The sequence below is a fragment of the Babylonia areolata genome, chromosome 22, assembly GCF_041734735.1.
Source record: "Babylonia areolata isolate BAREFJ2019XMU chromosome 22, ASM4173473v1, whole genome shotgun sequence".
NCBI lineage: Eukaryota > Metazoa > Mollusca > Gastropoda > Neogastropoda > Buccinidae > Babylonia > Babylonia areolata.
The window spans coordinates 11,625,246-11,638,798 of record NC_134897.1 but is presented as its reverse complement, the minus strand read 5'-3'; the positions used below and the strand labels follow the sequence as shown (position 1 = coordinate 11,638,798).

At 41.2% G+C, this 13,553-nt stretch overlaps 1 protein-coding gene across 4 annotated transcripts in view; it reads left to right on the top strand.

The window, feature by feature from the left end:
- Positions 1-13,553, top strand: part of LOC143296912 (programmed cell death protein 7-like) — a 38,032-nt gene that overhangs the window by 12,248 nt on the left and 12,231 nt on the right. For 2 of the 4 annotated variants that reach the window (XM_076608913.1, XM_076608912.1), the window contains exons 5-6: positions 6,329-6,462; positions 9,430-9,566. In XM_076608913.1, coding sequence (XP_076465028.1) covers positions 6,329-6,451 — 123 coding nt within the window. In that variant the 3' untranslated portion in view covers positions 6,452-6,462; positions 9,430-9,566. Of the gene's footprint in view, positions 1-80; positions 1,238-6,326; positions 6,463-9,429; positions 9,569-12,051; positions 12,165-13,553 lie in introns of those variants that run through there. The other 2 variants (XM_076608916.1, XM_076608914.1) reach the window with 2 other exon arrangements.

Here is a 13,553-nt window from a genome sequence, read left to right as displayed (position 1 = left end):
AGAACAAGACTGGGTTGTTGCAACTACAGTTTTGCCTCCCTAATTTGACACACATATCCTTTCTGTTTCTTGTTGATTAGCTGCCAATATCATGCCTGTGTATCCTTCTCTGCAAACATTCGTATCCTTGAGCTCTGTGTGTTGTGTGTGTGTGCGTATGCATACATGTGTGTATGTGTGTGGAATTGTCATTGAGATTATTTTAAAGGCTGGCTCACTACTTCTGAGTCGGTTGAGTGTGGTAGTTTTGCAGACCTGTGCAGTTGCTGTTATGTACAAGTATCTGTGTTGTTTAGTGTCTTGTAAGTTAGTTTAATCAGAGAAGAAAGATTAAAAGCAGAAAAATGAATAGAAATTGACTAGTTGGTAAGTGTGTGTATGCTTTCATGTGCATCTGTCACTGTGTGCATCTGTGTGTGTATTTGTATGCGTGTGTATTTGTATGTGTGTGTTTGATGGATATGTGTGACTGTGTGTATGTTTGTGTGTGCACATACATCATATTAAATGGCAAATGAAGTAAAATCAGTCTCCTATTTTTTCTTTAAAAAAGATATTAACTAAATAACTAGCTGTATAGATATCAGCTGTGTATATACAGTGTACATAAATATATGTGAATACAACATGTGTTTTATTAAGGGAATTATGAAGAAACAGTATGGTCAGCTGTGTGTATATTATTGTACATGAGGTTGTGTATGAGTGACTGCTGTTGTGCTTGAGTCCATGTTTTATGCAATGTTTTGATGTTTCATCAAATACTATAATAATGTACTTGAAAAAGTTCTACCCACCCAGTTTTAGATTAAAGAATATTACCTGTTTGGGTGCTATATTTCTACATCACTATGTGGATTTCTATATTGGCATTTTGTTTCGGTTTCAAGGCATGCTCTGTGGTAAAGCAAACGTTTCAGTATAAGTCAGTCACTCCTCTCTCGCCCCATGTTTTTGACATTGCCCCAATAGCAGTGCTTCCTTTTGTTTCTCTGCTCCATTCATTTCTGTAAACATATTAGAAGCCAGTAATTTCCACAGAACTTATCAAGGAATAGCTTCTGATTTAAAAAAAAAAATTTTTTAAGTCTTTTTGCATGATAATGTAGGAGCAGGATGTACACATGACTTTGGTTGGGTTTGTAGCATTGTTGGTGTCCAAGTAGAGTGAGAAAATTATGTCCCTTTGTTACGGCTTTGAGTGGATTTTTTTTTTTTTTTAATTTTTTTTTTTTAATTGAAAGCTAAGCAAGGGATTTGATAGATATGTTCTGGACACTGAAGTGAAATGGTTTTTTATTTTTTCCCCTTCTCTTTTTGTAACTTCTGTCTTCTAAAGCCTTTGTTTTTGTTGTTGTTGTCGATTTCTGTTGTGAGTGAAAGAAAACTGGTATCTATGTCTCTTTTATTAAAAAAAAAAAAAAAAAAGTATGAAAAATACAGATTTATCAGGAATAACAAACACCAGGAAAGACTGTCACCTGGGAAGGTGGTGTGGAAGTTTGCAAGAGGAATATGTTAGCAGACATATGGATCTAACGAGATAATAAACACAAAATCTGTCTCGTCTAATCGTAATGGACTATTCTGAATTTTGTGGACAACTTAATCTGAAAAAAGTTTTTCATTTCTTTTTCTTCTGCATTTGAGGGATGCAACTCCCACTTTCACGTTGTCTTTTATGTGTATGACCGTGTATGTTTTTTTTTTTACACATGTATGATTGTTTATACCCAACCGCGTAGGCAGCCATTTTCAGGGGGTGCTTGCTGGGTATGTTCTTGTTTCCATTACCCACCAAACGCCGACATGGATTACAGGACCTTTGAAATGAATAATTTTATCTGCATGCGCATACACATGAAGAAGGATCAGGCACTGACAGGTCTGTACATCTGTTTACCTGAGAGATTGGACAGATCTTCTCTAGTAACCCACCAGGATTTGAACCCATGACACTTATATTGAAAGACCAGTGTTTTAACCACTGGGCTGTTGGGGCCCATCATTATTTTTCTTTCAAGTTCTCTCATCCATACTTACCCTTTTCTGTGACAATGATAGGGGAAATTCTTCTTAGCCCATTAACAACCACATCCCCAACTCGCCTTGGAACAAGACAAGGGGACAGTGACAGTGTGATCGACATCGCTCTAACATCTCCAAAATTCAGAGCAGAAATGAATGCAGAGACGCTTCCACACCAAGGCAGTGACCACCTCCCGGTAGTGTTCAGTCTACAGAAACTGTCAGATAAACCCTGTATGAAACCGCGTGATCCATTTCAGTATGAAACCAAAGAGACAACCGTCATCGAAAAATTAAGACGCAGAAGAAACAAAAGAACGGCACCGAACAGGATGCAAACTATTCAGCCCCCATGGTGGAATACCGACACACAGAGAGCCTGGATAGAAAAACATGCGGCTGTCAAACTTTGGCAAAAAGAAAGAACAAAACCATCTCCGGACAAAGATATTGAAACAAAAATGAAAGAAAAAAATAAACAGTTTGAAATCATCGCTCAAGAGGCCAAAAATGACAAGTGGAAACAGTTTTGTGAGGCACTCAGTTATGACTCAACATTGACAGAGTTCTGGCAATTTTATCGTCGCATGGAAGGGAAAACGTGCACAACAACAACCCCAGACATGGTAGACACTGACGGAACCAAGCTTAAGAAAAACGAAGAAAAAGGATCCGCCCTGCTCAAACGTTTCATTCAACAGAGCGATCAAAGAAACTTAGATGAGAAAAAGAAATATGTTAGGAGTTAAACCAAACCCTTATGCAGACTGGACCTGATGATGACTTGACAATAGATGATCTAAACGAAGCAATAGCTAAATGCAAGAAAGAATCAGCTCCTGGCCCAGACAGAGTTCGCTACTCGGACATCAAGGAACTATCAGAAGAAGACAGAAGCAACCTTTTCAATCTATATCAAAACAGTTTCCACAATGGACATGTGCCGGAGGACTGGACACACAGCTTCTTAAAACCCATACCAAAACCAGGAAAGGACCATCATCAGGTAAGCGGCTACCGGATCCTAACCATGCAAAACATTGCCAGAAAGCTCATGGAATGCATGATAGCCAGGAAACTTGCAAGGGATCTTGAACACAGGCACATTCTCCCTTCAAATCAGGGTGGTTACAGAACAGGCAAGTCCACATGGGAAAACGCAGCTGCTTTTGCATATGAGGTGTATGAAGGATTTCAAAGAAAAGAAGAAACACTAGCAGTAGCAATCGATCTTGAAGATGCCTACAATAAAGTCCAGTTTGCGCACCTCATGGAGCTGCTACTAAGGTATGGAGTAAGTTTGACTCTGACAAGATGGATAGCAGCAGCGCTTCAGGAAAGAACCGTCGTTCTACGCCTCAGAGATTGGATGTCTGCACCTTCTAAACTATCCATGGGACTGCCACAAGGGTCTCCGCTTTCTCCTGTCCTCTACAATGTCTACACGAAGGGCCTTGCAGACTTAAACAACAATGGAATAGCTCGTGTGCTTACTCTTGCGGATGATGGCCTGGTCTTCAAAACTTCGAAAGATGCTCAGGAAAGAACTAAAGCCGTCCAGAAACAACTAAACAATATTGCTCAGTGGTGCAAAGACACAGGATCTTCCATCAATCCAGCGAAAGCCCAAACGTTGCTGTGCACCCTCAACAACAGAACCGCAAGCAAATCACCACCTTCTGTGTCACTCGATGGGATTCAGATCGAGAAAACTGAATGCCTACGCTACCTAGGAATACACTTCGACAGGATGCTGACCTTCAGAAAACATACGGAAAATACTGTTCTCAAATGCAAAAAGGGCCTTTCAGTCTTAAAAGCAATGGCAACCAAAGGTATTGAACAACGCCACCTCTTCCTGCTATACCAATCACTCGTCCTCAGTGTGATCGACTACGGACTTGGGCTAACAACACCGTCTCAAAGCAACCTCCTAAAATTAGAGTTCAAAATGAAGCTATGAGGCTGATCCTTGGAACAACAAAAGACATGCCCACAGAAACCATGCGATACCTGCTTGACCTTCCTTCAGTGCAGGCCAGAAACAAGTTAGAACAGGTCAAGACCTACTTCAAAGCATTAGAAAACCCTCAAAACCCACTACATGATGCAGTCAAAGAACCAAAAGGCAGCCGCCTAGGATGAGGAAGATCATGGATGGGGCAAGCAGAAGACAAAATCCAGCTAGTATGCCGACTTCAAGACCTGAAAGAAACAAAAGAATGGGAGAAAAACCCCGAAAACCTCAACCATCTATTCAACACAGCCATTTCACCCACTCTAGGAAGACATTGTCGGGAATGGCCAGAGGGCAAAACTGATGCGGAAGTGAAGCTACTCATAGAAGAAAACAGTAAAGAAGAGGACATCATCATATACACAGATGGCTCAGTCACCAAAGACCAATCCGGTTGGGGATTCACTGCGAAACAAAATGGAAAAACAGTTAGGGAAGAGAATGCTGCCTACAAAGTCACAACCTCCAGCCTAATGATGGAAGTTGAAGCTGTGACACATGCCCTCCAGTGGCTATCGTCCATCCATACGCCTGGAAACCAACATGCCATGATTCTAACAGACTCAATGAACCTCATACAGAAAATTGAAAACGGAATGGGAAGCCCAGAGTGGCATAAGGCAATGCGCAACTTTCAGATTAAAAAACTCACATGGTCATACTGCCCGGGACATGCAGGTGTTAAGGGAGATGAGCGAGCTGACAGACTTGCTGGTAATGCAACACCAACGAGTGGCCTACATCTAGGAATATCGGAAATCCTCAGAAAAGTCAAAGAATATCAAAAAGGACAGGTACAAGGCCATCACACCATTGATCACCTCAAAGAAATAAAAGCAGAGAGAGGGAGTGGCCGTAAGTCTAACATGAAAGGTAGAGCACGATGCTTTGCAAATCAAACAAATATCGGCATCATTTCCAAACCAACATTGCGCACATTTCTTCAAAACGGAACAGTCTCTGTGGGCTTTTCCAAATACAATAGACTGAGCAACACACTAGACGCCACGTTCTTGGCATCAGAGATCTTTTCCCATCCCTCTTGCGGCCAATCAGTGGCAGCCTCTGTGCTTGTGTGTATGGGTGTGTTTGTGTGCATGTGTGGGTCTGTATTTTTGAGTGCGTTTGTGCATGCGCGAGAGTGTAAGTGTACACAAGTGTCAGTAGAGTTCTGTGCACGTGCGTGTGTGTGTGTGTGAGGGGGAGGTGGGGGTGCGAGGGGAGGTGGGGTAGAGGATGAGGTATACGAGTGTATGCATGCCTACACTGTGGGACAACAGGATATTGGAACGTATATATATATATATATATCTTTGTATATATGTGTGTGGAGATATGGGCATATGTGTGTGTGCTTGTACAAGTAAGTGTTCATCTCTGTGTGTGTGTATGTGTGTGTGTTGCCGTGGAAGCTGTGATACGTAGACCTAGAAATGAGTGTGTGGAGGAGGGGGGGTAGAGGAGGTGCAGGGTAATGTGTGTGGTGTGTGTGTGTGTGTTGGAGCTCATGTATGTTTATATGTATTTGACTGTGCTTTCGTATCTGTGAAACTGCATGTTCGGTGCATATCTGTTATGCATGTGTGGGTGTATATGTGAATGTGTGTCTTCATGTTTTACATCTATTTGCTTATTTATCATCATTGTTATCTTATTTATTTATTTTTTTTTACATTATAGTTATTATTTATTTATTTATTTGTGTAAGTTTATCTATTATTTATTCACCTTTTTTTTTTTTCTCAAGGCCTGACTAAGCGCGTTGGGTTACGCTGCTGGTCAGGCATCTGCTTGGCAGATGTGGTGTAGCGTATATGGATTTGTCCGAACGCAGTTACGCCTCCTTGAGCTACTGAAACTGAAACTGAAACTGTGACACTTTCTATGTGTGTGTGGCTTGTATGTATGATAGGTCATGTCCGACTGTGACCATCAGAACAGCAGAGGAGGCAACTGCTGTCCTGACTGTTTGGGCGAGAATTTGATTATGGTGGAGAGTGTCTTGCCCAGGTTACACCCCCACTCTCTCGGCCAAGAGGGTTTTAGGACAGTCGGTGTTGGGATGGTTCCCAAAGGCCAACTAGCCCCCAAGGCTGCAGCTGTAAGAGCCAGTGCAATTTGGCCTCCTGGTTTGAGAGATTTAGTCCTTCACAGAAGACTAGGTTGTTAATGATTTCCCATTGCAATGGAGAAACCATTGATAATACAGCTCTCACTTTGCCCACCAGTAAACTTATGTCAGTGTGTGATATAAGCTGAGTGTTGGGCCTGTGTGGTTTACAGGAGCGTCACAAGCGACAGCGACAGGATGAGAAGGAGGCGGAGCAGCAGGTGCAGTTTGAGAGCGCGCCCAGAAACTGGTGGTCATTGAGCAGTGGAGAGAAAAACTTCAGCAGGATGACCTGAACCGTCAGCAGGTGTGGCTTTGATTGTCAGCACTCTGTGGCCAGCTGGGCCACTCATTAAGCCCCTGCACCCCACAGCATTTCTTTAGCTTCAAAATTTGTCTCAGTAAAACGATATTCACGTTCCAACACAAGCATAAATCGTAAGGGAAGTGAAGTAACTTCTGCGTATTTCTTGATGTGTCCACGTGTAATTTGGGGAAAAAAACAGTTATTTAAATTTTGCTGCATTATCAACTCAAATACCATAATCAATTTATCACACAAAAAAGCCCCATATTTGATTTTACTTCCTCTCGACCCGGATATGCTTGGTTCGAATCTGCTTAAGATGCCCCCCCTTCCCTGTTTTTTCAAATTTTTTTACAAAAATAAGTGAATGGTGGATTTCAGCCCACAAATGCAGACAAATATTACTTCATGCTTTCCTGTTTAAGGATGGTGGGGGTGAGAGATGAGATACTATAATGCAGGTATGATGAAGTGTCATTGTTTTATGGGCATTATCAGTCGCTTAATCATATGGGTTTTAGGTGGGTATATACTGGTTTCAAGACATCAGTATTTAACAAGATGCAGATGAAATTTGCTTTGTTTTTTTCCTTCCTTCACATTTTCAACAGTTGATAATAATGTTTTGACTGGTGTAAGTTGGGTTTTTTTTCTTGTTTTCACAACCTGTAAAACTGTGTTGTAGTTTGAGATCTTCAGCAGGATCAAAGTAAATGAATTTTACTGAGAAACGTATGTGTTTTCTAAAGGGTGCCATAGGTAGGTGGGTAGTTCCTAGTGTTCAATTGCACAAGTGTATTCTGGCACATGTTTTCTGTGTGGGGGGGGTGGGGGGGGGGGGGGGGCGTTATGGAGGGTTGGAGGAGGGGGTGTGGGAGTGGGGGTGGGGGTGGCGAAAAGTAAAGCACTTTGAGCAGTATTTCTGGAAAAAGCGCTATATAAATGTCCATTATTTTTGGGAATAAGAAATCAAGAACATGGAAAGAATTGAGATAGAACAGCTCGGAGCTTCCTTTTTTGAGGAAGTGTCTGGTTTTGTTCCAGTGTACCTTTAATATACCTGTGTGCTCGCTGAATTGGTAGAATGAGCAGCATGACTTGAAGTTGTGTCCCTTCTACATGAAAGATTTACGACTCTTTACTGTTTATGAATAGAATGCAATATTGATGGGAAATGAAAAGAAAGAAGCTGTATAGCATTCGTTTTATCTCTTCCCCCCGTGGGAGGTAAGCACACCTGATCAGTAGTTCTTCACGAGAAATCTGAGCAGATAGATGGAAAGTTGACCCCACAAGTACAGATGAAGACCAAAGACAAACAAGAGATGCAAGGCCTTCAAGACTCGCTTGTGATACACTTAAAAAAAAAAAAAAAAATCCAAGCTTTTAATGTATTGAGTATAATTTCAGAGTGTAATGTTTAAGATGAGAAAGATCAGTTTAGAGCAAATTAAAGTCCCCTAGCATTAATTACAGAGCAATTTCCCTTTTTTACTATCTGCACCAAAAACGTTTGCAAAATAAATAAAACTTCCTTGCTGAGCAAAAGAAGTTCCTGTTTGAACAGCAAATGATGATAATGACTGCTCTTGTTTGTTGGGTCAATGCAGTTTGCATATAATTAGGCTTCATTTTTGACTCACTTGTGTAAACAAGTGAGTCTATGTTTTAACCCGGTGTTCGGTTGTCTGTGTGTGTGTGTGTGTCTGTGTGTCCGTGGTAAACTTTAACATTGACATTTTCTCTGCAAACTACTTTGTCAGTTGACACCAAATTTGGCATAAGAATAGGAAAAATTCAGTTCTTTCCAGTCATCTTGTTTAAAACAATATTGCACCTCTGGGATGGGCACAAAAAAATAAAGAATGAAGCCTAATTATATGCAAACTGCAATTTACTGTTATATTTATATTTTTTGTATTCTCTAAACTTGGCACTTTGATCTGATATTCTGACCCAACAGCTAGAGCAGTCATTATTATCATTTTTTTGTTCAAACAGGAACTTCTTTTCCTAAGCATGGAATTTTATTTATTTTGCAAACGTTTTGATGCAGATAGTAAAAAAGGGAAATTACTCTGTAATGCTAGTGGAGTTAATTTGCTTTAAACTGATCTTTCTCATCTTAAACATTACATTTTGAATCAAGAGAGGCAAGGCCTTCAAGACTCACTTGTGATGCACTTTTTAAAAAAAAATCCCAAGCTTTTTATGTATTGAGTATAATTTCAAAATGTTAATGTTTAAGATGAGAAAGATCAGTTTGAAGCAAACTAAGTTCCCCAGCAGAGTAATTTCCCTTGTTTTAATGTCTCCACCAAAAACGTTTGCAATAAATAAAACTTCCATGCTTAGCAAAGGAGTTCCTGTTTGAACAAAAAATGATAATAATGACAGATCTTTTGTTGGGTCGAATATCAGATCAAAGTGCCAAGTTTAGAGAATACAAAAAATATAAATATAACAGTAAATGCATTATACTCAATACATAAAAAGCTTGGATTTTTTTTTTTAAAGTGTATCACAAGTGAGTCTTGAAGGCCTTGCCTTTCTTGTTTTATTTTTTTGTGCCCATCCCAGAGGTACAATATTGTTTTAAACAAGATGACTGGAAAGAACTGAATTTGTCCTATTTTTATGCCTAATTTGGTGTCAACTGACAAAGTATTTGCAGAGAAAATGTCAATGTTAAAGTTTACCACGGACACACACACACACACACACACACAGAGACAACCGAACACCGGGTTAAAACATACACTCACTTTGTTTACATAAGTGAGTCAAAAATGAGCAAAGGCACATAACCACATAAGTTTAAATAGATTTTTTAACACGGTTGGTAGGGGCACTTTAGTGCTGTGAGTAAGTCTGCTAACTCTCGACCAGTATATGCTTGGTTCATACCTGCTAAGATGGTCGCTTTTTTTCCTTTTTTTGAAATTTTTTTTCTTTTCCGTCTTCCAGATGAAGAAGATGAAAGAAATAGCCGACAAAACTCTGAGCAAAGTGCGTCGAGAGATCCGTGAGGCTCGCAAAATGAAAGACACTGTGTCCAGACTGCAGAAGCTGAGGGCGATAAGGAACGACACTGCTGAGAAAAGAGGTAAGGTGTGTGTGTGTGTGATGCCATCTATACTGCTCCATATGGAAATGTATGTAGCACATTTCTGACCCAGCAAAATTTGTGGGGTTACTGCCCCCTAGACAAAGCAATTTTTGACTGTAGCAGTCAATGCTGCAGGTTGTGTTGTATAAAATCTTTGTTTTGCCATAATCTTGAACAAATGTACTAACACTGCATTCATAGAAAATTCAGAGGGTAGTTTTCCACTGACGCTTGCAAAATGCGTCTTTGTCTTTTGTCTGCAGTAACAACCATGCCAAAAGTAGATGTCAGGACCAGCAATATATCAGTTGTGGGTGGTACATATTGGCGGAATTTTGTGGGGACCAACAATTTGTTGGTTGCGGTCAGAAATGTGCTAAATGAACTCCAGGCTTCTGATACGTTAACACATGTTGGAGGCCCCTGAGAGACTTTTTCCATAATCCTAGGGGGTCCCAGACTACCTTCACAGGGTCTCTCTAATGCTGCACATTATAACTAAATCGCATCACTGCTCACACACAGAGGCAGGCATAACTTCTGAGTTTTCTATGCCAAGACATGGTGAAGGGAAGCAGTTCTTCTTTGTAGCAGATGATCTTTGATTCAGACTGAAAGTCTGATGCACATTTTCACTCTTTTTTTTTTGTATTGGTTCTAGAATGTTCTAGACTGTTCCAGAGATGTCTTGATGAACATAGTGCCTCCTGTCCACGTTCAAAGTGTCAGTGAACATATTAAAATTAGTTTTCAGTAGTCCCAAATAGGAGCAACAGAATGATCACCTCTGACCAAAATCTATGTGAACAAAAAGTCTTTGATGAATGTTTTGATATCTCTTCCCTGGGGCTGTGTACACTTGCAGTCATCCAGAATTTCACACAGAGAATGTGCTGCAGCTTATCAGATTCATCACTCCCTTCTCTCTGTTATACTGAGAAAGCTGTTGTGGTTGGAGTTTTGGTCTTTGAAGGTTACACACGGCTGCCTCAGCCGAGCACAAAATCCGGCTCTTCTAGTTGCCACCGAGCAGCGTCTAGCGTCTCTTGGGTCAAATTTTTTTTAATGCCAGACTTTCCCACGCACTCTGTACTGACCGGCACCATTCGCTGCGGTAATTTTCCTGGCCCCGGCGCGCCTAACTGGACGCTGCCTTCTTTGTTTCACCTCGGCCCCGCGGCCCCCCGCCCCACTTTTTCCCACCCTTTTCACAGCAACTCCACACATTTCAGCAGCGATTACAGGAAGTTTGAATTATTGTATTCCTGGTAGTATTATTGGAGTGCAAGTTTGATTTGATTTACACAATTTCATTATTTTACAACATCATCCGTTTCATTTTTTTTTTTTTTTTTTTTTACCTTAAAATCATCGTCTTTCTCAGTGGAATGAAGGCCGGCAGTGCCATAAGCCGACAGACACTCACCGCCGCTCTCATCCCCTGCTGCTACACTCTCACCATGCTACAGTGTGTTCATTTACAACGATTGTTTGTGACTGCCAAGAAAATCTCCACAACTCAAAGGTAAGCTAATCTGCATGCAGGCATGCTATATGTCTGTGTAGTATTTACGAATGTTATTGTGCTCAAACGCCTGTTTTCTTAGAAGAGGGATTTAAACTTAACGATTTTTGCGATCCTGTTTCTGTTATCCTTCTCTTCTCTTTCTTCATTTATGTTTCAGCCTTTGCCGCAACAACCGCGATGAAAGAAAACATATTGTGTTTGGAGTCAATGGAAAGCTTATTTTGTGTTCTTTTTAGAAAAACACTTCTTTAGTCCGTTATTTCCGATCCATCCGAGGAGATGATGCGCGAAAGAAACAAAGCAGATTTACCGCCGAACAGCGTACAGCGAGTGCTGCTGGCGCGGCCTGTTTGTCAGCCGCGTTTATTTATATCCATGCCCTACTTCCTGGGTTCACGAACTTTCGCAGGGCCAACTAAAGTGCCAGCACTGAACACCCGTGTACAAAACAAAAAAACAAAACAAAAAAAAACAAAAAAAATCCCTCTATAAAAACTGACTAGGATTTGTAAACTTTGTAAATTTGATGTTGTCCCCATAACAATTAAAGAATAATAAAACATTTGCAGTGTTGGATGGAAAAATCAGAATAGCTCTAATAAGACACGATTCTTGCAAATTATGATCTTCAAAGTTTTGAATTTCTCTTTCGGGTGAAATCTGAGAATTGTTTACTTTGCATTCTTCCAGGCCATTATGCATATATCTGCAGCTAACTTTAAATCGCTCTTGTGGATCATCCTTTCATTTGAATGCTCAGATAAATCAAAATGCTCAGCCTTGTAAATTCAATGACGTTTGGTAAATCTTTGAAACATATGAGTTTGGAAATTTTGTCCAGTAGTCGTTGCAAAAGTGTTTAATTTTGTGCTCTCTTGTGATCATGAACTCTGATAGATAAGGTCATGGTTTGTGCATCATAGGACAGTTAAATTGTTTTCACTGTTTTCAGGTCAGACATTCCCACCCTCAGTTGCTGAGCATTTCACGGCGAAGACAGAAGATCTCATCGACCTTCTCTCACAGCAGATCCAGGCGTTTGAAAAGGAAGAGGCTGCTCTCAAGGTGGGTTTGTCTGTGATTTAACTTGTAGGGTAGGTCTGCCTAATTGTGAATGGTCCAGTTGAAGCGACCAGCACTGGTAATGCACAATTCATTCATCATATCCAGTCAACCCAGCCAATTTAAATTGTGTCAAAGTCCTACTACTTGCTTCCCTTGATTTTAGGATTTTGAGAGCATGTTTGTAAACTTGGTCAACAGTGGTGCGCGAAGAGAAGAAAAAGTGCGGAAATAGCCAGAAAATAACTGACGTTGGGATTGGTTCTTGGAAATGGATATTCATTAAGGTATCAGAATGAGGTTGGAGGCAGACGTTCACATTCCGAACGAAAGGCCCTTATCGTGCCCTACCTGTTTAAAAACCATTTCGGACATAGGGTCCCCGATCGAGGCCTTAGACGATTTTGAATTTTTTGGAGTGGGCATCTGATTTTCATTATAACGTTATGAAGTATGAATATCTTAAGTGACCTTGTCCACTCTACACCGCAACCAGTAAATGCAGTGTGTGTTGCTGTGCTCGCAGCAGGAGTTATTTTCGAGGTGACTGGTTCACATGAACAGTGTGTTGTCAACAGTAGCGTCCTGACCCCGTTGTCTTGTCAGTCACAAGGCAGACAACAGGCAAAGGGTCCCTATCATGGCTATATAATGCGTCTGAATTTTAATCTGTTTTCAAACTCTTTGTTGCTTAACCTGGATTCGTTTACGAGGTCATCAGTGTGTGCAAATTTCTAACAAAAAATGTAAGTTTAATTACACATACTTACCCGTGCCCAACTAGTGCAGACTCCGCAGGGGTCTGACATTCCTGTCCTGTGCAAACTATCCGCCCATGCGGGAGCAAGACGAAACTACGGCCGATAACCTCCCGGAAGTAGGTAACCTCCCCTTTGTCTCGCTGGTTATCGCCCTCTTTTTCCGGGGCCCCTCAGGGCTCCGGGACCGTGCCTCTTAAACCTAAAATTTTTTTTGTATTTCTTTTCTGCTTTCGATTTCCCTGGGTTCTTTTTTTTTGGGGCAAATTTATTCCCAAAACCCCCGGGCACTAATTAAAAGCCGATTTTGGGGAAACGGGCTTAAAAATTTAAACCGGGGATCCAATCAATTTTGCTGAAAACTCTGGGGCCCACCCCCTGGGCCCCCAAAAAAAACGCCAAAACCCGGGCCCCTTTTCCCTTTCCTCCGTCCCTTTTTCCCCGGTTCCCCCTCCAACCTCCGCCACCTCCCCTCTGACTTCCCAAGGTTTGTGGTCCCACACTCAGGTTTATTTTTACCTTTCCCTGTCATTTTTATCGACCCGGGAAATCATCGACGCGACCCCCCGTTTCGATCTCCTCCCATCTCTTTTTCCCTACCCAAAATTTTCACCAAAGGGAAAGGCCCCCAATC